At 40.9% G+C, this 23994-nt stretch overlaps 1 protein-coding gene across 3 annotated transcripts in view; it reads right to left on the reverse strand.

Annotated features, from left to right (window-relative positions):
• Window positions 1-1764: 1764 nt before the first annotated feature.
• The window catches only part of LOC100566752 (signal transducer and activator of transcription 5B), a 107422-nt gene continuing 85192 nt past the window's right edge, over window positions 1765-23994 (reverse strand). For all 3 annotated transcript variants that reach the window (XM_008113411.3, XM_016994596.2, XM_062958018.1), the window contains 10 exons: window positions 20016-20171; window positions 17217-17396; window positions 16363-16450; window positions 15316-15738; window positions 13821-13915; window positions 13596-13726; window positions 12871-13026; window positions 10513-10564; window positions 9130-9237; window positions 1765-6673 (listed from right to left, as the gene is read on the reverse strand). In XM_008113411.3, the coding sequence (XP_008111618.1) occupies window positions 6547-6673; window positions 9130-9237; window positions 10513-10564; window positions 12871-13026; window positions 13596-13726; window positions 13821-13915; window positions 15316-15738; window positions 16363-16450; window positions 17217-17396; window positions 20016-20171 (1516 nt within the window). In that variant the 3' untranslated portion in view covers window positions 1765-6546. The remainder of the gene's footprint in view (window positions 6674-9129; window positions 9238-10512; window positions 10565-12870; window positions 13027-13595; window positions 13727-13820; window positions 13916-15315; window positions 15739-16362; window positions 16451-17216; window positions 17397-20015; window positions 20172-23994) is intronic.

Consider the following 23994-nt stretch of genomic DNA (forward strand, 5'->3'; position numbering starts at 1 on the left):
CATGAATTTCAAATAAGGGATGTCCAACCTTTTTAAAACATTGTTATTGGAAGTCCATTTTTTTCATGCAAATAATGCATGTGTGCAAGCTTTTCAGCACAAACTTGATATTTGGATTGAGATCTTTAAAAAGAAAGTTAATAAATACATGTATGCACATCTCATATTCTAGCACAAAAAGACACAATCTCAGATGCCTATGCCCAATATCACTGGAGAAATTATACTTTTTAGCTGGTATTGCACCACCTAATATCTGCCAGGAAGTAGCAGTCAGCAATGAAAGGACCAAGGCATTAACATCTCCGGCCCACCCTAAATTCAGATATCATGCCAATGACATAAATCAAGAAACAGCTTCCTAAGATCTCTACAGAGATACTCGCAAGAACACCTCAGCAAGCAAGAGTCCAAAAGTGGCAGGTTAAAACCCAGAACCTCAAGCAGTAGCTGATAACAGATGAGAAACTCCCTCTTGGGCATACAGAAGACTAGGCGACTTGGAAGTCGCTGAACAGACTGAGCTCTGGGACCATGAGATGCAGAGCCAATCTTAAAAAATTGGGATGTAAAGTGGATTCCACGATATGCAAAGAGCAAACCATAGACCATGTACTACAATGCGGCCTGAGCCCTGCCACATGCACAACGGAGGACCTTCTTACAGCGATACCAGAGGCACTTGAAGTGACCAGCTTCTGGTCAAAGGAAATGTAGCATAATGCCAAGTTTTTAACTTTGTGGGTTTTTTAAATACATTAGAGCTGTATTCTCAATTTGCTTCTGACATGATAAATAAATAAATAGCACCTTGGAGTCTAGTTGGGGAGAAGACACTTGTGTTATAAACTTTTATAGACACAGACCATCTCATCTGGTCTTAGCATTACTCTGTAGCTTCTGATCTGAATGTATTCATTGAGTTAAACTAAATGTGTCTTCTGTCTATTCTAGGTTTTCAAGTGCAAGGACAGCGTGTCCATTTAGCCACACAACTATTACTTTTAAAACGCCTTGCTTCAAAACATAAGCGCCCAGGGAAAATGGAGGCAAAATGATCAGACATGCTTTGCAAAATTCAGAATGTGGCTTTTGAGCACCCTCTGCTGGCACAGAAATCTTAAGGCACAAACGGTCTTAGTTTTTACCTTTTTTCCATGAAGATGGAAAATCCCAAGAATAGACAGGCATTGATAGAATGAGGGTGGATATTTTTTGGAAATAGATCCTCACTTTCTAATAGAAGAATGAAGGGACGGAAAAGGTAGGATGTAGAAAGAGACTGACCTCTTTCCCCTCACATGTGCTGTTTCAAGTCAGTTTCCATTCCATTTTCTCCCACTGTGGACATTCCAGATATATAAATCCCACTTGACTAGTTTCCAATAGACCTCACATGTGGGCAAAACGTCAGGAGAGAATGCTTCTGGAACATGACCATACAGACTGGAAAACTCAATGCAACCCAGTGCTTCCGGCCATGAAAGCCTTTGACGACACAAAACAGAAATTGATTTTCAACAAAATGTTGCTACATGAGATAGTGCAGTGTAAAGTTCAATCCACACCATTACCTTCCTTTCCTCTTTAGTTTTCAATTTTTTGTCCCAATGCTTAGTCAGTACAGTAAAATCCATCGGGTTTATTCTCTGTTCCCTAAAAACAGAGTTTCTCAAATGACTGTTAAAACTCTTCAGTTTCATGCATGAACTTTGATCTCTTAAATATGGTGGTCGATAATTACCAAAGAACGTTAGCCATTCATTGCCCTGCAAATTGAAGACAACACTTTATTGGTAGCAGATGCTAGACATTTCAAAACAGAAATATTTTCATGAAAATACATTTCCCCTCCCCACGTTTAAGTCTTTTTCTCCAAATAAAACCTAGAAGGCATTTTAAATCATACCTCTTGAGAATTTTATTTCCCTTTACAAAGGTAATACAAAAAAAATAACATCCAACCCATGCTTTTTAAATTTATTTTTTTTAAAGAAAAGTGGTAATTTAGCAGAAAATGTTTTTTTTCCAATGTACCATTAAAAAGATTGTTTGGATAAAATAGTTCTTTAAAATAGTGCAATCTTTGTGTTGTGTACCTCTGCTTTAACCATAATTTCATTTCAATGAGAAGAAAATTTGTAACACGAGCTGATCTCATTCACTAAAAATGGATCAGACACAATCCACTGCATTTTTTGTGCGATTTCTATTTAAATGAACAGAAACACTGTGCTCTTGTACAAGTCCCATTCATATGGGGAAAAATAAAACTGTGGTGGGATTTCCCACCATGGTTATGCTGGGTGGATAGTCTTTTAAAAACTCACTTTAAAAAACTCGGTTTCTTCCTGCAGCATCATGGCATTCCACATGTTAATGGGGAATAGAAACAAAAAGCCACACTGTGTCATTCCTGTGCTAGCTAGATTCTATGTTTGTGTTCCCAATCAAAAGCTGTGTTTGCCTAGGGTGTGCCTGTAACACATTTTATCCACTTTCAGACAATTGTGAAAAAATTATAGGCAATTGCTCTCGCATTGTGTTTATCTGTCTTTAAGTGACCTGTTGAATTATGACCCTGTGAATTTCATAGTTTTTGGGGCATACCCCGGGCAATGACTTTGCAGACGGCCAATTCTCTCACACCAGAAGCGACTTGCAGTCTCTCCAGTTACTCCTGACACGAAAAAAAGGGTTTTGAGGCAAAGAATCCTGAGGTGTTTTGCCAGTTCCTTCCCTGAAATCTACCCTACAGCACCTGGTATTTTTGAAGGTCTCACAACTAAGGCCCTTCCACACAGCCGTATAACCCATATAACCATTCTGGTTTTACATAAAATTATATTAATTTGTCTGAGAAAATCAATATTATTATGTGAAAGCATCCTGAGAACAGTATCCTATGGTGTTTTACAACTTGGGCATGCCATCCTTTCTTACTTGGAACAAGTCCTACTGACATGAATAGGGGTTTACTTCTAAGTTGACACATGTAAGATTGTATTCTTAGTCATTTGCAACTAGAACTTGAAAAAAAACTTTTTCTGAAATCCCCACACAGCATGGCCCCTGGCTATAATGGTTTCTTGAAGTCATGCTCCAAATAAAACACTTTGTCCACCTCTGTTAGTAATAGGCATTGCTCTTCAAGGCCTACCGCTTGCTATGGGCTGTATAAAACCGTATAAAGAACATGGGGCTTGCCATCTACAGTGAACAGATGAAAACAGAAGTGGGAATAAACAGGGATGCACCAATATGCAAGGTTGGCAAGCAAGTTAAGGCTCGGCAAGTTTTGAAATGCATACAGATGAGAGGTTGGGAGTATTTGACCCTTCAAATGTTGATCACATCTCCTACCAGCCCTAGCTAGCACAGCCAATGGGGAAAAGTGGCTGTCAATATCCTGAGGACACACATTCCCCATTTCTAATGCAGAGAATAGGTGTGTATTCCCCAGCATTGCGGATGGTATGCAAGGGGCATAATTATCAGTGAATCTGGTAAATAGATCTTTATATCATTTCAAAAGTTTACCAGAGATATACAGCCATGTACACACCAAAAATAACTCTTATCATAACACTTTCAATTCTCTCCCTCCTTCCAAAATTACTCTCTGTCCAGCCCAAATAATAAATTAATCTTACAAATTGGAAAGGGGTAGGTTTGGCATGTAAAGAGGTGCTGAGACTGTGGTAGGAAGTTGGAGCCAAAGAGGACTGAAGGGAATAAAATGGTGGCAGGGACCTGGAGGGGGTGATAATGAATATAGGAAATAGGGGTAAAGGAGTATAATGCGTGTGTATATGAACACGGATGCTAAAAATGGGAAAGAACCCCCAGTTGTTAAGGGTGGAAATGTACAAGCAGTATGGACAGAAAATTTCTGCAGGGGTGAAATTTGTCCTTTTTTGCTGTTCCAGAATAATGTAACCTATGAGTCCTTCTGAAAGGCTCTACCCACAAAGTTTCTGTTCCATTGCTATCTGCAGCAATGTCACTATCTCCACACAACAAAAACTGGGTGGTGCTACCCATGCAGTATAATGATAATCTTGCAATGACAGGCAAAAGCTTTTTTTTACAAAAAGAAAAATGTGGAGGCAAAAATGTGAGAAAACAGCAAAGGAAATCTATAAAGTTATTGATTCAGTGTTCAGTGCATGAAGGCAGGAGAAGTTGTGATATCTCCTGCTGCTGTCACACATCCTGACCAAAATATTATGACTGCAACTAACCTACCAAATTATCTGCAAGCCAGAGTAGCCACTATTAAGACAGGGGTTGGAATTATATTTTCCTGCTATTATGTTTATCTCTGTGTTTTTGCTGGTGCTTTCACTGGAAGGAACAAATTGTCTGAAACAACATCATTTGGTTGTTCTTGGGAAAATAAATTGTGTCTGGCATGGCCCTTTGAGAAGTGACTATTTGTTAACATTTCAAGACAGCAGACAGCATGAAATCAACTCAACGCCAGTTAGCCTTCACAGCATGACCTCAGCGTGAATATACTGCGTTTGCTCTGAAGACATATGTCTGCCTGCATAGCCTTCAAAAAGTTGTTTTCAGGTGCAAAGTGCATGCAATTTCTGCTCCTCTAACTCAGTAAGCAAACCTGTAGGGGGGGAGGAGGGTGTGTTCCATTGTGCTTCGGAGACAAAATATTGTCCAAAAGAAATACTGTACTCCCTTTGGTGATATCGAAGGGTAAAGAACAGGCACAACTGTCTCCTGCAAATGTTGCACCCAGACACATCTATCCAATGACTCTAACTTTTGGATAAGCAAAGGACAAACATTGTACTAAGAGTTACTTAAATCTTTCTGTGAAAGTTTCTCTGGGAGGTTGGTGAATGGAAATCGAAAATAACCAGAACAGTGATCTTCCACATAAAGTCTTGTGTGGGATAATGGTGGAGAAAGCATCAATTTCTTGTACAAGGAAAATCGTAGGTCAATGATGTTCAGGTGGAGCCATGAAATGACACAAAACTACAGGGATATCTATGGCACAAAGAGAAGTGAGTCATAGCTTTAGGACACATTACCTTTCAGCTTGGCCCTGACTCCCTCAAACTTTAACACTTCGGCTTCTACTACCTTTGCATCAACTCCAAGCAACTGTCCATGGAAGAGGATCTGGTTTTACCATTTACCTGACAAGTAAGGTGGACACCCTAAGCATCTGAGCCCAATCTGAAAACACACAACACCCCCATAGCCCAAAACTGTGGGAACACATCAGTGGTGGAACTACAAAATCTATGTGGTTCACTGAACACTTCCTTGAGGGCCTAAGGAAAAACATGGTGATGGCTGAATTGGTGATAGGATCCATTCATTAAAACAATAATCTGACCGACAGACATATATGTGAGAAATCTTTTAACATTGTGTTAAAATAGTCTTATCTTTATTGTCTAATAGATATAAAAATAGTGCCTGTAGGGCTGCAATTCTTCCCAGTTGTTTCAACCTAATGAAAGGTCAGGGGTTGTAGGGAGGAGAGAAGAAAAAGAGAAGTGGCTGATTTTCTTGACTCATCTAGAACTCTCACCTCTAGATATCTTTTTTATTCCTGAACCCAGTAAGGAAATTCTGGAACCTGCTCCTCACTCTGTATTCTAAGTGGGCGGGTGAGGCAAATACGCCATTATTTCATGTTAGTTCTGCACCATTTTTAAAAAAGATATTCTCACACCCCAGTCTTCTGAATAGCACACTTCAGACATGCCAGAAGTCAAGGGACTTTAGATGGAGCAGTCAAGATGTAAGCAACCTAACAGAAAAGACCAGCTTTAATCCATGGGGAGAGTGGGACATAAAAAGGCTCTAAGGGATTCTGCCAAGCCCAAAGGGACCTGGCAGGGGCTGGCTTCAATGTTTGGGTACAAACAGGAGCAATGCTCCCATAGACCAAATGCTTCTTGTGCAGGGTGCCATGCACATGCCCGCACAATAGAAACAGGCCAAACGCAGACACATGCACCATACATACACACAATTGCACACAAACAATCACACACCGTTTTTTCGAGGCGTAGCTGAGAGAAGAAAATTCATACACAGAAAGATTACAAAATACGATCCTTCAAATAAGGCCTACTCTCTTCCACAGCTCAGTCCTCACCACTCCCAGGCCACCCCCAATCCCCTCACCCCCCAAAAGGCTGCTAGGCAAAGAATGGCAGTGTGCTGCATTCTGGGAGGGTGGGAGGTAATGGTTTCCTGACACAAATCAACAGTAGCTTGGCAGAAGGAGGCAGTATGCTGAAGCAGAAGACCTGAGGCAAGTCTCACAGCAGAGCAGATGGGAAAACCAAGCAATAGCACTCCACTGCCTTTTGTACACGGGCAAGGGGAGGGATGGCACCCATGTCCTCACAAACACCACCCCTCAGCTAGAGCATGGCAAGCCTGCCCCACTATAGGGTAAGGAAGTGCACTCCCAGAGCAGCTGCACTCCTGCATGGCAATGGCCTCTCCACACCCATGTTTCACAGTCTCTGCATGGTCTCTTCAGGGAAGGGGGCAAGGTCATGACTGTGCATGCGAGATCCACTGGCTGTCCATGGGGCGCCGCAGCAGTTCTTCTACGTGCCGTGCCACATCCATCGAGTCATCCAAGTCAAAGTCCCCGTCCGGGTCCAGTACAGAGTCAGAGCTGAGACAAAGGAAAGAGCATGCTGATCAGGTGGCCTGTAGAGAAAAACTCCTATCCACTTTTGCAAAGTCGTAAATCTGTCCCTCTAACCATGTTCAGCATCCCTCGAAAATTATAGTTCCTGGGATTTAGATCAGTAGTTCTCAACCTGTGAGTCCCCTGATGTTTTGGCCTTCAACTTCCAGAAATAGCTGGTTAACTGGCTGGGATTCTGGAAGTTGTAGGCCAAAACACCTGGGGACTCACAGATTGAGAACCACTGGTTTAGATGAAGCCATTCTACATGGGCCTCAGGATGATGTCAGAGTCAGAAAGCTGGAGTGGGAGATCCAGGTGCACTGCTCCACTAAGTCATGAAGCTTCCTGGAAAAGCAACCCGATCTATCTTACATTTTAAAATGATTAAATAAATCTGTGTAAACCACTTAGAGCTTAGTGTGAGTGGGAAATAGTATATACATATAACAAACACATGAACATGCGCTCTACGTGGGGCTGCCCTTGAAGACAGTCCGGAAACTGCAATTCGTCCAGCGCTCGGCAGCCAGGCTTCTAACTGGAGAGAATTACAGGGCGTGCTCAACTCCCCTGTTCAAGGAGCTCCATTGGCTGCCGTTTATTTTCCGAGCCCAATTCAAGGTGCACGTGATCACCTACAAAGCCCTAAACGGTTTGGGACCCACCTACCTTCGTGACCGCATTTCCCCCTATGAACCAGCACGGTCCCTTCACTCGTCGGGGGAGGCCCTTCTCTCGCTCCCATCACCCTCGCAGTTGTGGTTGGTGGGAACGAGGGCCTTCTCCATCATGGCCCCCTGCCTCTGGAACTCTTTCCCCAGGAAGATCAGGCTGGCCCCTACCCTCCTTACTTTTCGGAAGAGCCTGAAAATTTGGCTCTTCCAACAGGCCTTTGGCGACTGATTTCCATAATAAAGGATTGACCTGTTGCCTATTTTTATCCTTACTGCACTTTATTCCTTTAGCCGGCCATAGTTTCCTTTGTTTACGCCTTCCCCAGCACTTTAATGGGACAATGGTTTTGTATCATCCTCTCCCCGATTGTATCTAACACTACTAGCACTTTCTTTGGCCCAGTTCCTTTTAGGAGCCAACCCAGGATTTTATCAAAGCATGTTTGTTTTATGTGATCTCATTAGTTTTATGACTTGTTTTATTGTTGATTGATTGGTTTTATTGTTGTGTTTTTACATTGTCTGTTTAGCCTGGGCTTGGCCCCATGTAAGCCACCCCGAGTCTCTTCGGGGAGATGGGGTGGGGTATAAAAATAAAATAATAATAATAATGATAATTAATATTAACATAACTGATTTAACAAAACAACATGGCACGGCTCCTTCAGACTGCTATATTATGATTTTGGAAGAGGTACCCATTCCCTTTCTATCTTGGCCTTGATCAGTGCAGATTTCCTTTCATAAACTATTGCACACCAGATATTCTTTCATTTTTAACTTTGTTCTATTCCATTTTTTATATTGGGATTCCTGTTTCAAACAGGTTTCAAATGGTTTCAAAGTCATTTACATGTCCTTTTTTTTTTAAAAAAAACTTTTTATTGAAATATTTTTAAATACACATAATAAATACATGTCCTTATTTGTTGATGCCCGACAGAAGACAGGGAGATTGGCTTGCAGATTTTGTGTTGTTGTGTGCGTTTAAGTTATTTCTGACATGACGATTCTAAGATGAATCTTTCAGGGGTTCTGGAGCTGAAAGTGTGCAACTGGCCTAAGGTCACCCAAGTGGGTTTCCATGACATCATGGAGAACCCAACCCCGTCTCCAGAGTCCAAGTCCAAGTCAAACAACTACACCAAGCTGGATCTCAGATTAGCTTTGGGTTTTTAAAGGAATTATAAAGTAGAAATCTATAGCTAGGGAAACATATAGGCAGGCATGTCCTGAAGCGCAAAAGATCTGTACCATTTCACTTGTTTTTCTCTGTCTCCTAATTTTAAAAAGTGGGAGGTTTAGTTCTGTTGTCAGACAGTCCTTCTATGTGAAGGACTGCCTGACTGCAAAATTACTGTTTGCATTTTTGGGATGTCCGCAAGATTTCTGTCAGGTTTCTGGGTTTGGGAAAATTAAAAATGACTTTCCTACAGAAGATTGAAAGGAATAAGGAACATCTCTGTGACTTTTAACCTATAGTTTCACTGCCTGCAGCTCATCAAACAGTTATTTGGTGGAGGAAATAAAACATGTGTCACTAGAAGGGCAGTGCATGTTGTGAGTTATCCCTGCACATCATGCTTCCCATTTACACCACCAAATCCCATCTCAATTGATTCTGAAAATGAATGGGGTGCAGTGGAGACAATAGGTTTGGTTTTCTCTGGCTTAAGAGCAGGTAAGAAGAAGTCAGTGGAAGGATTAACAGACCACAAGCCTCTCTCAGCCTCCCAGTCTAGCCTATTGCAACAATTTACTTACTTCTGTGCATACATGTTGTAGTGGGACTGAGGACAAACAGCTGGGGATGATGCTTGCTCCATATAAGTAGTCCCTCCACCTGCAGAGTCCCCAGACGTGGTGGCAAACCTGCAACAGATGGGGAGGGAGTGAAATCAAGTAGATCTAGAACAGGGCTTCTTAAAACCTTTCCCTGGGGACCCCATGTGGCCCAAGGAATGTTTATGTGACCCCAACATTAAGCTAAAGGGACCGTATTTTGGGTCGAGACCCATAGTTTAAGAAGTAGTGTTCTACAGAGTCTCTTTTTTGCCTGACTCATCTCCCAAGATATGTCATGGGGGCATTTGAGGGAAAGTCAGATCTAGCCACGTCTGTATAATGAGTCACCCAGTTTCCACGAGCAGCAAGAACACCATTATCGTAAATATCATTTGGTGTAAAAGCTGAGTATCAACAAACAAAAAGTATATACAGCTCCTTAATTCTTTCCTGCTCTAACTGTGGACCCGGGCTGTGGCGCAGGCTGGTGAGCAGCTAGCCAGCTGAAGCCAGCTGTAACAAATTACTCTGACCAAGAGGTCATGAGTTTGAGGCCAGCTCGGAGCCTATGTTTGTCTTGTCCTTGTTCTATGTTAAAGGCACTGAATGTTTGCCTTATATGTGTAATGTGATCCGCCCTGAGTCCCCTTCGGGGTGAGAAGGGCAGAATATAAATACTGTAAATAAATAAATAACTCCCTAACACTAGTCACACCAGCTGGTCTATTGCATTCTGTCCAAACTCACAAATGGATCCATTCACCTTAAAGGAAATAATCTGGTTCCTCCATTCCAGGACTTTTAAAGGCTACCTCTTTGGTCTCTACTCTCCAAATCTTGTTCATTAGGAGAATAATAGACTCAAAAAAGGTGACATTTCCAAGCTTTGCTATGTTTCTTCCATATTATATGTTTCAAGGACCCCCTTCCCCTTCGTTCTGTATGGAGCAAAGTGACCCAAATTAATCTTTTTTCCACCACAACTGAAGATGGTTTAACAGAGAACCAAGGCAAAGGAACAAAATGAGTAAAGAAAAAAAAAAGCATGAGAGGAGATGGCAGCAGCAACAGCTCTCAAGATACTCCTCAACTTTTCTAGCATCTGCCTCTTCTACCACTCATCTCATTTCCTAGGAAATGAGACAGGAGAAGAACTAGAACTGGTTTCAGGTTTTGAAAAATAAAACCTCAAGGGAAATGCAGCAGGACTTTTAACTGAAGGCAGAGTTCTGAAAAAGGTGCTGCAGAGAATATGTAGCCAAAGTTTTAAGAGACATCTACTCCCCTCCATGCCATAATTATAAACTCCCCTCTCATAAAAACCCAACCACCATCATCACCCTTTTCTTCCATGAAACTCACTCTGGCACAACTTGCTTGATCTGTGGCTTCACATATCCATCCACAGCTTTTGCTGCAAAACAATAAAGGAGGGAAAGTACTGAATTATTACATCGGTCAAGGTAAACATCTTGACCCCCAATCTCTGCACTGCATTACAGAGACACAGAAAAACCGTTGAATGTTTTTTGTTCATCTTATTGTGTCCCTGCTCTCTCATAAGGAATTGGAAGACTTCGTGTAGTTTTACTGAATTTTCTCAATGTGCATATTTCTGTACACAGTTTTCTAATTTACATATGCGCTTCCAGTGACTAAAGCATGTTTATATATATATTTTTAACAGTTCAAATGTTTAGCCATTTGCATTCTGTGTATACTTCACTTTAGAGAAATGAATAAACCTCAGCATCAACACATGTGAATTATCAGAGCAGAAATGCATTTCTTTGTGCAACAAGTCTCAAGAGATGTGAAAATGCTACTTTCACTGACACTCCAGTTTCAAATCCAATTTCTGATAAGTAGTAAAAAAATGTTTGTTTGCACCCAAAATCACATTGGCCACTTAGAAAAAGTGTCAACAAATCAATTTCACCTATAACTTCAACTTCTTTAAATCTACACACTTCAAGTCTAGCTACTATAACAACTTCCCTCTCCTTTGCCTTTGTTATTTTCACTTCTCTTTGAAGAGTTGTTTTTAATCTATTTTATGCATTTTTAATCTGGGGAGTGGAATGAGCACCCGCTGTTAGCCCCAGCTTTTGCCAACGTAGCAGTTCGAAAACATGCCAATGTGAGTAGATCAATAGGTACTGCTCCAGTGGGAAGGTAACAGCGCTCCATGCAGTCATGCCAGCCACATGACCTTGGAGGCGTCTACAGACAACGGCGGCACTTCGGCTTAGAAATGGAGATGAGCACCAACCCCCAGAGTCGGACTTAATGTCATGGGAAACCTTTACCTTACCTCTTTATGCATTTGCCCTTATGGCATAATACATATAATTCGGTTTTATAGACTACCAGGTATTACCGACAGGGCTTTTGGACCATCAATTCTATTCTATCCAAGATCTAGGAATCAGTCAAATATTGCTGAATAATGTGGCATGTTGCAAGCAATGTTGCTTTCTGTTAATTGTTTGCTGTGATCCTATCTATAGAAGTTTCATTCAGATAAATTCAATCTGCCCAACTAGAATTGCTCTTAGAACACCCATCACTACTGGAATCACAGCCTTTATCTTTTAAAAAAATAAATATTGTCTATTTGCCATTGTTATTAGATTGGTTTCACAAAAAAGGAGTAGTTCTGGATCAGTAGTGATTCAGATTCTACCCAAGAATCTAGGAATCAGTGGAGTATCGTCAGACAATGTGGAATGCTTCAAGAAGTGTCATTTTTTGTAACTGTGCTATTGTTATCCAATCTGTGTTGACTTCATTTAGATGTTTTATCAGTACAATTGGAACTGCTTCCAGTGCACTTATCAATACTAGAATCACAGCTGATTTCTTCTAATAACAGGTTTTGTCTGTTGTTGCTGTTCTTATTTCAGTTTCACTGTCTACCATATATTTTTGTCTGGAATAGTTTTTGGACCTTCAATGATTCAGCTTCTATCCAAGGATCTAGGAATCGGTGAGCTAGTGTTGGAAAATGTGGCATGTTCCAAACTATTGTGGTACTATCCATGGCAATTTCAATCAGACATTTTGTCAGTCCTTTTGGGCTCGGGCTGTGGTGCAGGCTGGAGAGCAGCTGCAATTAATCACTGCAATGAATCACTCTGACCAGGAGGTCATGAGTTCGAGGCCCGCTCGGAGCCTATGTTTGTTTGTCTTTGTTCTATGTTAAAAGGCATTGAATGTTTGCCTATATGTGTAATGTGATCCACCCTGAGTCCCCTTCGGGGTGAGAAGGGCGGAATATAAAATGCTGTAAATAAATAAATAAATTTTGGAGCCATAAATGATGACGATGATTTTCTGCTACTGCTACTACTACTAAACTTTATTTATATATCACATTTCCCCCCCAAGCCAGGCTTAAGAATTAAAACAAATAGAGTACATTAAAATGGAATTAAAACTACCAATAGCTTAAAATAATTTCATATCCTGAATGAAACAGGATGCCTTGATAACAGTACCACAAAGTTATTTGAATACCAGAGGAAAAACAGGTGTCGCTATTGAATGTAACTACTGCCTAGATCCCTCTACTAGAGGTCTTCAGAGATATATTTGCATTTATCCATCAGAATGGGAAACATTACTGTGACATTACTTTTTTTTTTTTTTTGGAATACAGGCTTTGGGATGGATTGTGGCTGGACAGATCAGATCAGTTTCCTAGCAATTCAAACTCACCAAGGACTGGCATGTAGTATTTGGAAAAGACCTCTTCCTTAGGCCTGTCAGGATACACAAAAAGGAGGTATGGGAGATCTCCAAGACGGTCTGCTAGTGACCGGATGGAGAAGTCACGGGTGGTGAAGGGCATCAGGTTCCAGAACATTCTGTCAGCTATAAAATTAAACATGGCCGTAACATAGCATTAAGATACAACAAACAGATCTGTGTGCAACTAGGAGAAGAAAAATACTTTCAAAGAAATGCAAGACAATTGCAGAGATAGTGGTGAGGAACTAATAACTACTACAGCTGCTATGAGCACAGTTGCTGTAGCAAATATGTAGTCTAACCCTACATATGAGAATACACAGTGAAGAAAAGGAAACTGGATGAATTTATTAAGAAAATACATTGATCCCAAAAAAGCCCAATAAATGCACAATGTAACAAAATGTAGTTCAATAGATGATACACTTTCAATAAAGTTTATACAACACAGGAAAACACTTGCATGCAAAAATTATGACAGAAATGTAGGAAATGCACAATATATTAGCAAAAGAAATAATACTTGTAGGAACAAGGCCTAGCAACAATTGAGTAAAAGATATGCACTGCTTGTGTTAAAAACAACCCACCCATACTCTGACACTACCTTTGCCTAGAAAATTCAGATTAAACACCCTCAGAAAAGTTAAAGACAAAATGCAACATTTCTCTAGCGAAACTAAGATACGCACTATTATCAAACTTCCAGGCAATTGTGATACCACCAATCTCAGAGTCACTGAACCTCAGGAGGAACGTTCCATCTGGTTTGTTGATTAATAAATCATGGGCCTGCTGCTTATTGACAAAACCTAGAATCGCCCTGTAAAGAGAGAGAAAGAGAAGGACATCAGGCTGCAATGAATTATCGCCCTGGAAAACCCAGAACAGAGCAGAGAGGTACGTAGGGATCTCACCCATCATTCCAGTGAGGCTTCAAGTGCTTCTTCAGGACCTCCATCACTCCATCAAACCATTGCCAGAATGTGTAATTTCGTCCTGGAAGATTCTCCTAGTCAAATAGAACAAGAGACCAACATTTCTGTTTGTATCTCACTTTGCAGTCTTTTCAAGGCAGCAGAGTATATTTATATGTCCTTTGATGGTTTACAAAAAGCACCGACTGATACAGTAGCAAAGTACACAGGCGGCCCCATTACTCATAAACTCCACATGCTATCCATAAGTTAACTGGATGCTGATTCCCAGCTGGCTGACATCAACAGCAGGAATGGCCTCTATGGATTTGAACAATTTAACACAGGAGGCTCTTCAAGGAGATGAAAAATCTGTCTATGGAGTTAAGTCAGATATATACAACTTTTATCCATGTGTCAGGTCACGTTTTCAATCTAAATCAGAAACACTGCACTGGAAAGTTTGCGCAAGTGGTGCTGGCAGAGCTCAAATACTGACCCTGCCAACTACACTTCAATCTACTTCAAGATTTTTGATGGTGTGTCAAATGAGTGACTTTGAAGACAAACTATTCACACAGCCAGCACCCAGCAAGCATTCTTTAAGAAGCTAACTTGAAAGCACAGACTATCAAACATCTGGAGAGCTGGTATAGCATAGTGATTGAAAGAATGCATTCTGAAGTTGGAAGCACAGACTTCAAATCTCAGTTTGTCCATATGCTTGCTGGAAGACTAAAAAGTCATTTTTTATTATTGCAGGTTAAGTTTACATTTTTTTTACATAACCGTTGTTAATATCCAATCTCAGTTATACATTTTTATTATCCTCTAAAAATGTTCTCCATCTCCCCCACTAAAAATATATATATATTTAAAATTGAACTGCAAAGTTATTTGTTTTTCAATTCAAAGCTGTTTTGCTAGCGTAATGAAGATTATGTGAATAATCCCCACAGTCAAAAGAAGCTTTAATCATATACACACACACACACACACACACACACACACACACACACACACACGATAATAAGCTGTTACTATAGCACTATATTGTCAAAATCTCAATTCCCTTCTTTCTTACCTCATATGGATCATTATTATGCCCTTTTACAGATTTGGAACTAAGAAAGTCAGACTCGCAAAGGTTGCCATGGGAAACCAAAGCTCAGCAGAGGTATGTTCTCAGGCTTCTTAAGATCCAGGGCCAGTGTAGCACAGATAGGGAGTAAGAGAAAAGCTACAGATGTGGTGATAGGAATAGCTTACAGGCCAAATTACTTTCTAGTCTTTTTACTCTTCCTGAATCTAGAACTCTTCAAATGTTTTGGACCACACTTTCATCAGCCTGAGCAACCATGAACAACAAAGAGAGGTCAAGGGAGATGATGGCCAAAACAGGCTGGGAAGAAGACTTTCCTAGACTGGAAATGGAAACAGGTTGGGAAAAGGAGTTGTGGTTGTTACCCAATTCCCTACAGTCATAGCATCTTACCCTGTTGAACTGAGCCCAGGAGACAGGCATGTTGTTGTAGTCTTCTATGTGGCTGCTGTTGCTGTTGAAGAGCTTCTGAGCCAGGAAGAGAAGGTTATCCTTAGTGAGCCCTCGGCTACTCTGGACTTCCGACTTGAACTTCATGTTCAGAGCTTCACAGAGTTGTGACCACATCACTTTGTCAGGCACAGCGAAGGGCACGCGGCCCGGCTCCGCAAAAGCATTGTCCCACAACACGGTGGCAGTGGCATTGTTGTCCTGGCTACCATGAACAATCACCACGACAGGCAAAGACAATGTCTTCACCTGAAACACCAGCTCATTGCCTCCGACACTGAACTGAGACTCAAAGAGGATGGTGAACTTCTCCTCAGTCACTGACTCAGCTCCACGCCGATCTGAGCGCTTGATCCGCTTCAAAGACTACGGAAGAGAGGGATGGGGGAAGTAGACACAGAAGGGAAAAAGCACATGCATGCTGTCAGGAGCATAGAAGCAATATGCATGGAGGAACACAGGGAGAATTACACACATGAACTATCCAGTGAGGCAGATTTGCAGAGGGGATAAATCTCAGCATGAATTGATCTGTTCAAAGAGCTTTTCAGTGACTATACAGTTTGAAAGTTTCATTATGTAAGCATACAGTCGGTTCTTCATATTCACAGCCTGAAACTAGTAAGATGATTCCTTGATTTTGGCATTTTACATAAGAGACATCAATCTATTCTGTCATAATGCTACTTGCGCACCCATGGATTTGGTATCCATGAGGTTTGTGTGTGTGTGTGTCCTGAAACTAAACCCCAATGGATACCTAGTGTTCACTGTACCAGTAGAAAAATATAAAAAGATTTTTTAAAAACATTTCCCTTTGCATTCATCAAAAACTATCCAACTCTGCCTTTAGAAGATGTCCCATCTACCATACATGTCTATGCTTTTCTTGGAAACTAGCATTGGAGTATTAATAACATTTTTGAAAACAGTAAAAAGGCAATATGGAATTAGGAAGATGGATCAGGAGTTAGTGAAGATATTTCTCACCATGTTGCGGAAATGAGCACTCAATGTTCCAGTTGCTTGGTGATATTCCATTACACAGCAGTTATTCAAGATATCACCGCTGCTTTCACTGCCAAAAGAAAATAATTGTGGTTTGGAGAATACAAGCACTGCATCATGGGCAATTTATTATCTTCCCATGGACAGTGTCCAGTTGTTCATCATGGGAAGACTAATGATGAGACTCTACCTGTCAGAGAATGAAGTTTTTTGCAAATTGTTTAACCAAAACCTTGTTATTTTTAAAACTAGAATTAAATTATTAGAATAAAATCAATTAACAGAACATATGCATACATATACATCTTAAAAAGACAACAAGTGGGTGATCACTTTTCCCCTTATGCCCTTTTGACAGTCTTGCAGTAAGCTACTATCATGTCATTAAACGTTTACCCACATTCTATCTCTTCAGGAGAAAGTTTATCAAGAACAGACTGTACTAATGTACTGGGCATAAAGGGTCTAATTGGCATGAGACCTAAAGTGCACGCAGCAAGAAAGCAGTTACATAAAGAAGCTTAAAAAGTTCTGGACAAGGAAGATTAGGGTAAAATTTCTACTTTTCTGCATTTTAGCTCCTTATCTTCCTGCATTAAAGAGGGAAAACATTTGTGTATTTAATATGTATTCTTATATCACTCCTGTCCATTGCTTTCCAGATGTGAAGACTAACTATTCTGACTAATATTTAATAAAATTCAAGTGCATGCCTCTACATGCAGCTCCACTTCTTTTCTCTTCATGGTTTCTAGTACTGTGTACTCTCTCTCCTTGCTTTCTTTGCCAAATCCCTCTGTTTCTTGACACAAGTGGTGTGTGAAGATTATACATACTTGCGGGTGCTCTCATTCTTCAGAAGGGCTTTGGCCTGTTGCTCACTGATGATGGTGGCCTTCACCTGAGGGGGATTCATGTGAACGTTTAGCTTTCCACCTACTAACAGCCTTACTGTGGCTGCAAACTTGGTCTGTGTTTTCAGCACTTGAGGAGGCTGCTTTTCAATGATGAAGGTGCTGTAAGGAGAAGGGAGTAAACGAAGGGAAACATTACTTCTACACTGAGATAAAGTAGTCATTACTTTTTTAGATGACAGTTTCCAGACTCTCCTAACTAGTATAGACTATTTACATTCTATTAATTTTTATTTCCAGCAAGTAACATTTTCAAGTTTTACATTTGGGAACCTTTAACTACTATTTCTGATACATATTTTTTATTTCATATGTATTTGTTGGCCATCATGCTAAGGTGCTGGTTCTGGGGGAAATTGTCTAAAATATAACTTTTTCAAGATCTGGTCCAAGGTAAATATCATAATATAATGAATATGCCTTCAAGTTGCTTGCAGAAGAGAAGGTTGAGAGGAGGCATAATACCCATGTTTAAACATTTGAAAGGATGTCACAAGGAAGACGGGACAGGCATGTTGTTTGCGCCCCTGGAGACTATGACTCAGAGCATTGGGTTCAAATTACAAGAACTTCCTGACCTTAAGAACGGTTTCAACAGTGGAACTCATTGCTTCGGAATGTGGTGGAGGCTTCTTTGTTGGAGGTTTTTAAACAGAGGCTGGATGACCATCTGTCAGGGGTGTTTTAACTGTGCTTTTCTTGCATGGCAGGGAATTCAACTGGATGGCCCATATGGCCTCTTCCAACTCTATGATTCTATCATTCTATGAATCTATGCCTGTTGACTTTTGGTATCCCATGAATTTCTTAAGGTTCTCTTAAGCAATGATATGCCATTGCCTTCCTTGGAATACAGCCAACACACCCAAGTATTCCTTTCAGAAAGTAAGCAATTCTGGCCCCGCTCAGCTACCACAATCAGATTGCATTTGGTGTCTTTAGATTCAACTAAGGATAGTGTCTCCTGCCAACCTAGCAGTTCATGTAAATGTGAGTAGATAAATAGGTACCGCCCCAGCGGGAAGGTAACGGCGCTCCATGCAGTCATGCCGGCCACATGATCTTGGAGGTGTCTACGGACAACGCCGGCTCTTCGGCTTAGACATGGAGATGAGCACCAACCCCCAGAGTCGGTCATGACTGGATTTAATGTCAGGGGAAAACCTTTACCTTTATCTTACCTAACTAAGGATAGTGTACCTCCTCTGATTGAATGCTTGGAGGAGGTAATGGGTTGGATGAGGAAAAACATATTGAAACTGATTCCAGACAAAACAGAGGTGTCTGCCATCAAGGGTTCTAATCTAGGGATGGAGGTTACATTCCCCTTGAAAGACTATGTTTGCAGATTGGGAGTATTCCTGGATCTGTCTCTTCAAATGCCAGCCCAGATAGATGCGAAAGTCAGGAGTGCTTACTATCCTCTTCGGCTGATACGCCAGCTGCACCCCCTTCCTAGATTTGGAGGACCTGAAGATGGTAGTGCAAGCACTGGTAATCTCAAGTTTGGACTTCTGCAATGCGCTTTACATTGGGCTACCTTTGTACCAAATTTGGAAACTCCAGTTGGTTCAAAATACAACAGTCAGATTAGTTACAGGAACACATATTCCAAAGTCACTCCTCTGGCTACCAATTAGATTCTGAGCAAAGTACAAGGTGTTGGTTTTTACTTTTAAAGCCCTACATGGTTTGGGTCCAGGTTACCTAAAGGATCGCCTTCTCCCGTACAATCTGCCCCGCACAATTAGGTCCTCTGGGGGGTGTTTATTCCAACCAGCCAGAACGCAACTAGCAACCACCACCCAGAAGACCTTTTCATCATCCGCCCCAAGACTATGGAACGATCTGCCAGCTAAATGAGCTGTGGGAATTTAAAAACTATCTAAAGACCCATCTTTTCTAGCAAGCCTACCCAGCCAGTTTTTAAGCATGAATTTTAAACTTCTGTTCTTTGTTTAATCTCTATTTTGTGTATTTTAATATGTATTTTGTAGAAATACATTTTAATATGTATTTTTTATAAAATACATTGTAATAAGTGTATTTGTGGTATTTTTACAATGTGTACGTGTTTTAATTATTCTGTAAACCTCCTCGAGTCACAAGGAGAGGTGGATAAGAAATAAAATTATTATTATTATTATTATTTAGCATATTTAGGTATAACAGAAAAATGAATCACAGTCTATGTTATGTAACATTACATCTATTAGCTACATAGAAGAGAAACTGAAAAACTGTGTCAACTAATTGAAAATATGAATAATGGGACACTGGAAAGAGTGTCCTGAACACGTCGGCACTCCATAGCCAGTATCTCAAGGCACAACAAAACCCATCAGTTACTATGTTGGCTCCCCTAAAGAGTAACATAATAACAATACAGTACTTTAGTAGATACAGACATTATGGAATTGGCCAGTTCTGGAGCCCACTATCATACATCCCCAAGAGAATTCTAGCCAACATTTTTGCAAATAAATTAGAAGCCAATACTAAAAGATGCAACTCCCAACATTTCAGAAACTATATATTTCCTGTGGTTTCATAACAGATGAGTGGAATGCAACACTATCAACAAACCATTCATGCCACATTTCAAATCCCCTCTCAAAATACACGTGCTTTCCTTTCTTGAAAAAAAAAAAAACCAAACAAAAAAAACAAACAAACAAAAAACAAACAAAAATACTCTGCCCATTTCAGTCATTTACTTACCTTGTGACCAGGGCCGAAATTATGTCTGTGATGGTAGCATTGAGTCCAACCAGCATCTCCTCAATGCGTCCTGGTATAGGCAGTTGCTGGCAGAGATGTTCAGCACGTCGAACTTGTTGACGATTCTGGCAGATTATCTCAGCCAGCTTCTCACACCTTGAGAAAGAAGAAGCGGTTTAGGGATGGAGTAGGAAGGCGAGCAGTCATAAATGAGATGAGTTGAATCCAAAAGATGTCCAGGTCGCTAACTAATCATTCTAGTCATATCCTTGCTGTGGACATTTAAGCATATAGGTCTTCCTATAGACATCTTATCTCCACAACCTCCACCATTAGCCAAGCTGAAACTGAAAAAGTGACCCTAACCAAACACTACTGAAACCTAGACAGAAGCACTGTGCCAGAATTTCCCAAAATTATGAACCCGTGTCCCTGAGGTGTGTCTCAAAAAGTAAAATGGTGTTCCCTTCCTCTCTATAGTTGAGCCTCATCTGGATGTGTTCATTTATACAAATATTTTTATCTTTCACTATAGCATGAGATTTCAGGGTGGTGCACAACTAAAATAATGTTAAAGCACTTTCACAGATTTGATTACATACCGAGAGGTTCTCTATAGGAATCTCTGACTCTTCCAGTGTGATCCTATCCAGATGCTAACCACAGCATTGTGCCTGGAGGCCTACAAATTCCTAGAGAAGTTATCTCAGGTAAAAAATAAAAACATCTATCTTTATATGCAGTTTTTCACTTTCACAGGAGGTCCAGCTCCGCTAACCCCAGTGAATGTGGAGGGCTGACTGTACATACAAAGAAGATATTTCCCCTCATCTGGCTATCACTCTCTCTCTTCCTTATCTAAAGCCATCAGAGAAACTGAAGACACAGAGTTCCTTATAGAAAAGATAGGTGAAATATGACATCACTTTTTAGCTTATTGAAGGGGAGAAACCATCACCAGTGTTCTTCCAGCATATTCCCCTTCCCTCTCCTTAGAAACAAAGGGAGATGATTTTTTCTCTATTTTTAAATTGAACATTTTGTGAGTTTTTTGAAAAAAAGAAACAAAGGAAGAATTAGGAGTGCATTTTTTGTGACTGTTTTTGCTCTGTTTGGCCTCTAGAGGGCCTCAACAGTACAGCCAGATCCTTGTCAGGCCTGCACTGCTTTTGATATTGTTAAACTTTTCATGCCCCAAAAGCACGTCATCTGCCATCTGGACACTCTACTTTTTCAGTCATGAGGAGCAGTGGGGAAACATCTGGATGACCAGCACTCACCTATGTGGCTGAAGCTGCACCATCCAGAATGCATAGCTGGTCTTTTTAGTCATATGCCCCATTAACATGTGCTGTCATGACATAAAGTGGGTTCAGATTTGAGCTCCTAGTGAAGACACATTGATCCTCCCCTTGGGATTGTGTAGATTGTGCCTCAAGCATTTCCCCATTGTCCTCAGACTCTAATGAGAAGTCTGTGGGCAAGTGGGCAATGGCTGAAATACATTTCAAAACAAACCATTGCCCTTAGGGTGGCAAGCTGGGGAATAAATAAGATTTCTCTTAAAGCAGAAAAAAGAGGAAAATATCTTCAGAAATGACTGTTACAATAGCACTGCTTAGCAGGCCATCAAAGACTCCAAAACTTTGTTCTGCTCAGTTGCCACACAAAAACAATTTTCTCACAATTCAGGACTCCTAGACTGAGGCCAACTATCCCAGTCAGAGTCATAGTACCCAGTAGGCACTCAAAGTTGTGATCTTTTCACAAATCAGGATTCCAAAACTGAGACTGACTGTCCTCATTAAGGTAGTACTGCTCAGCAGGTCCTCAAATGCCGTCTTACACAATTCAGGACTCTAAAACTGAGACTGAATGTTTCTGTTAGGGTTCTTCTGCTCAGGACTCTCACAAAAACTATCTTCTCACAATTTAGGAATGTCATCCAGTGCAATACAGCCAGAATATTAAAGACATGTCCTGATTATCAGCAGAGGCAGGATGTAATTGAGAAGGTGGGATTGTCTCTTCTCTTTAGGATTATAAAGATGGTGTACAGACAATGCTCCTACTCTCATCCAGACCCTCCATAAAGAATTGCTCTCCAAACAGCAGAAAAATGCTAGGAGTAAAATGCGGTCTTACACAATTCAGGATTCTAAAACTGAGACTGAATGTCCCTGCTAGGGTTCTTCTGCTCAGAAGTCCCATAAAAGCCATGTTCTGATCAGCAGCAGAGGTAAGATGTAATTGAGAAGGTGGGATCAGCTCTTCTCCTTAGGGTTATAAGGGTGGTATACAGACAACATTCCTACTCTCAACCAGACCCAGCATGAAGAATTGCTCTCCAAACAGCAGAAAAATGCTGGGAGTAATCATATACATAACCCTGTACTGAATCAAATATGTCAACAAGGCCATTGACAAAGAATTCATGTGAGAACATAAAAATTATTTGGAGGGATTCATCCGATACCATGAAAGCTAAAATATTCTGAAATTAGCCTTGAATTGACAGCTTGAATTAGGGACATCAATTATAACTATAAAAAGACTCAACAACACTTTCAAACTGGGCTTGACAAGAAAGTGAGTTGTGTAGGAAACTGGTGGCCAGTACATTAGTGGAATTTTTAATCTGTTCCTGCCTCTAAGACCAAGAACAGGTTGCTTTGAAGGAATCTAAAGAAATTCTGTACGCTACCACTATTTTTATATCTTCTAATGGTATAATCAGTGTCACCTCCAAGCTTTAAAAACAATTTTGAAAATTTCCAAATGATCAAGTGTGCAGAGACCTAACAGTACAGAGGGGAAAGTGCTAATATATTGCTTTTCTGCATATATTTCCAGAAACACATCAGGGAGGTCTTTTTTTCTCCAGATCCATCTCTCCATCAAAGCCTTGCTTGAAATTATTTCCTCAAATGCAGGTGGACAACTGTCTGAGATCCAGCCCCCCCTCCCCCTGGACAGCATGCCCTGATGATGCTTCTTAATGCTACTATCTTAATCTAAGAACTTTCCAAAACGGTGAGAAGGACTCCAATGAAAATAGGGCTAGGAACTGGGGGTTTTGGCAGGAGGGTTATAAGTGACCTTTTATTTGGGACTAGGACTGTTTTTTCACCTGTTGTTGAACTTCCCTGTAGTTTTGGGGTGAAATGCCTTATAGACCCCTAAATCATGCTGACATAAAATCATTTTGGAGGGTTTTGGGGGGCTTTGAGGACTACAAGAACAGGGTCCAGCAGTCACATGAGGTCCACAGACTGCACAATGCCCACCCTTGCCCTAATGTGACCTGTAAGCCCTTTTTATTTATCTCAGATGTGTGCAGCTGAGCTGAATTGTGTGTATGGCTTGATCATGCAAAAGTACAGAGGCTACGGCTGTTTTCCACCTGTTGTAGAATTTCCTTGTAGTTTCCTGGCTGATCAAACAGGCCAGAGGGGGACTTGCTGGTGGGGGGGACTTGTTCCAACTTGCTAAAAGAGGCAGTTGTGAGACCTATATTTAAAAAGCTACCCGTGAACCCCTCTATAATGGACAACTCATATAGGCCAGTGTCCAACTTTCCATTTCTGAATAAGGTCTTGGAGTGTGTGGTGGCCTCCCAACTCCAGGGATTTCTGGATGAAACCAATTATCTAGATTCATTTTCAATCTGGTTTCAGGTCTGATTATGGAAGAGAGACAAGTTTGGTCACCTTGGTGGACGACCTACGAAGAGAGTTAGACAGGGGAAGTGAGTCCCTGTTGGTCCTCCTGGATCTATTAGCGGCTTTCAATGCCATTGATTATGGTATCCTTTTGGGTTGTCTCACTAGGATGGGACTGGGAGGCACAGTCTTACAGTGGCTTCGGTCCTCTCTAGAGGCCGTACCCAGAAAGTGGTGATGGTGATCTCCTGTTTGAACCCCTGGCCATTGACCTGTGGGGTTCCCTCAGGGCTCCCTTTTGTCCTCCATGCTGTTCA

This window comes from Anolis carolinensis, chromosome 6 (genome assembly GCF_035594765.1).
Source record: "Anolis carolinensis isolate JA03-04 chromosome 6, rAnoCar3.1.pri, whole genome shotgun sequence".
Classification (NCBI taxonomy): Eukaryota; Metazoa; Chordata; class Lepidosauria; order Squamata; family Dactyloidae; genus Anolis; species Anolis carolinensis.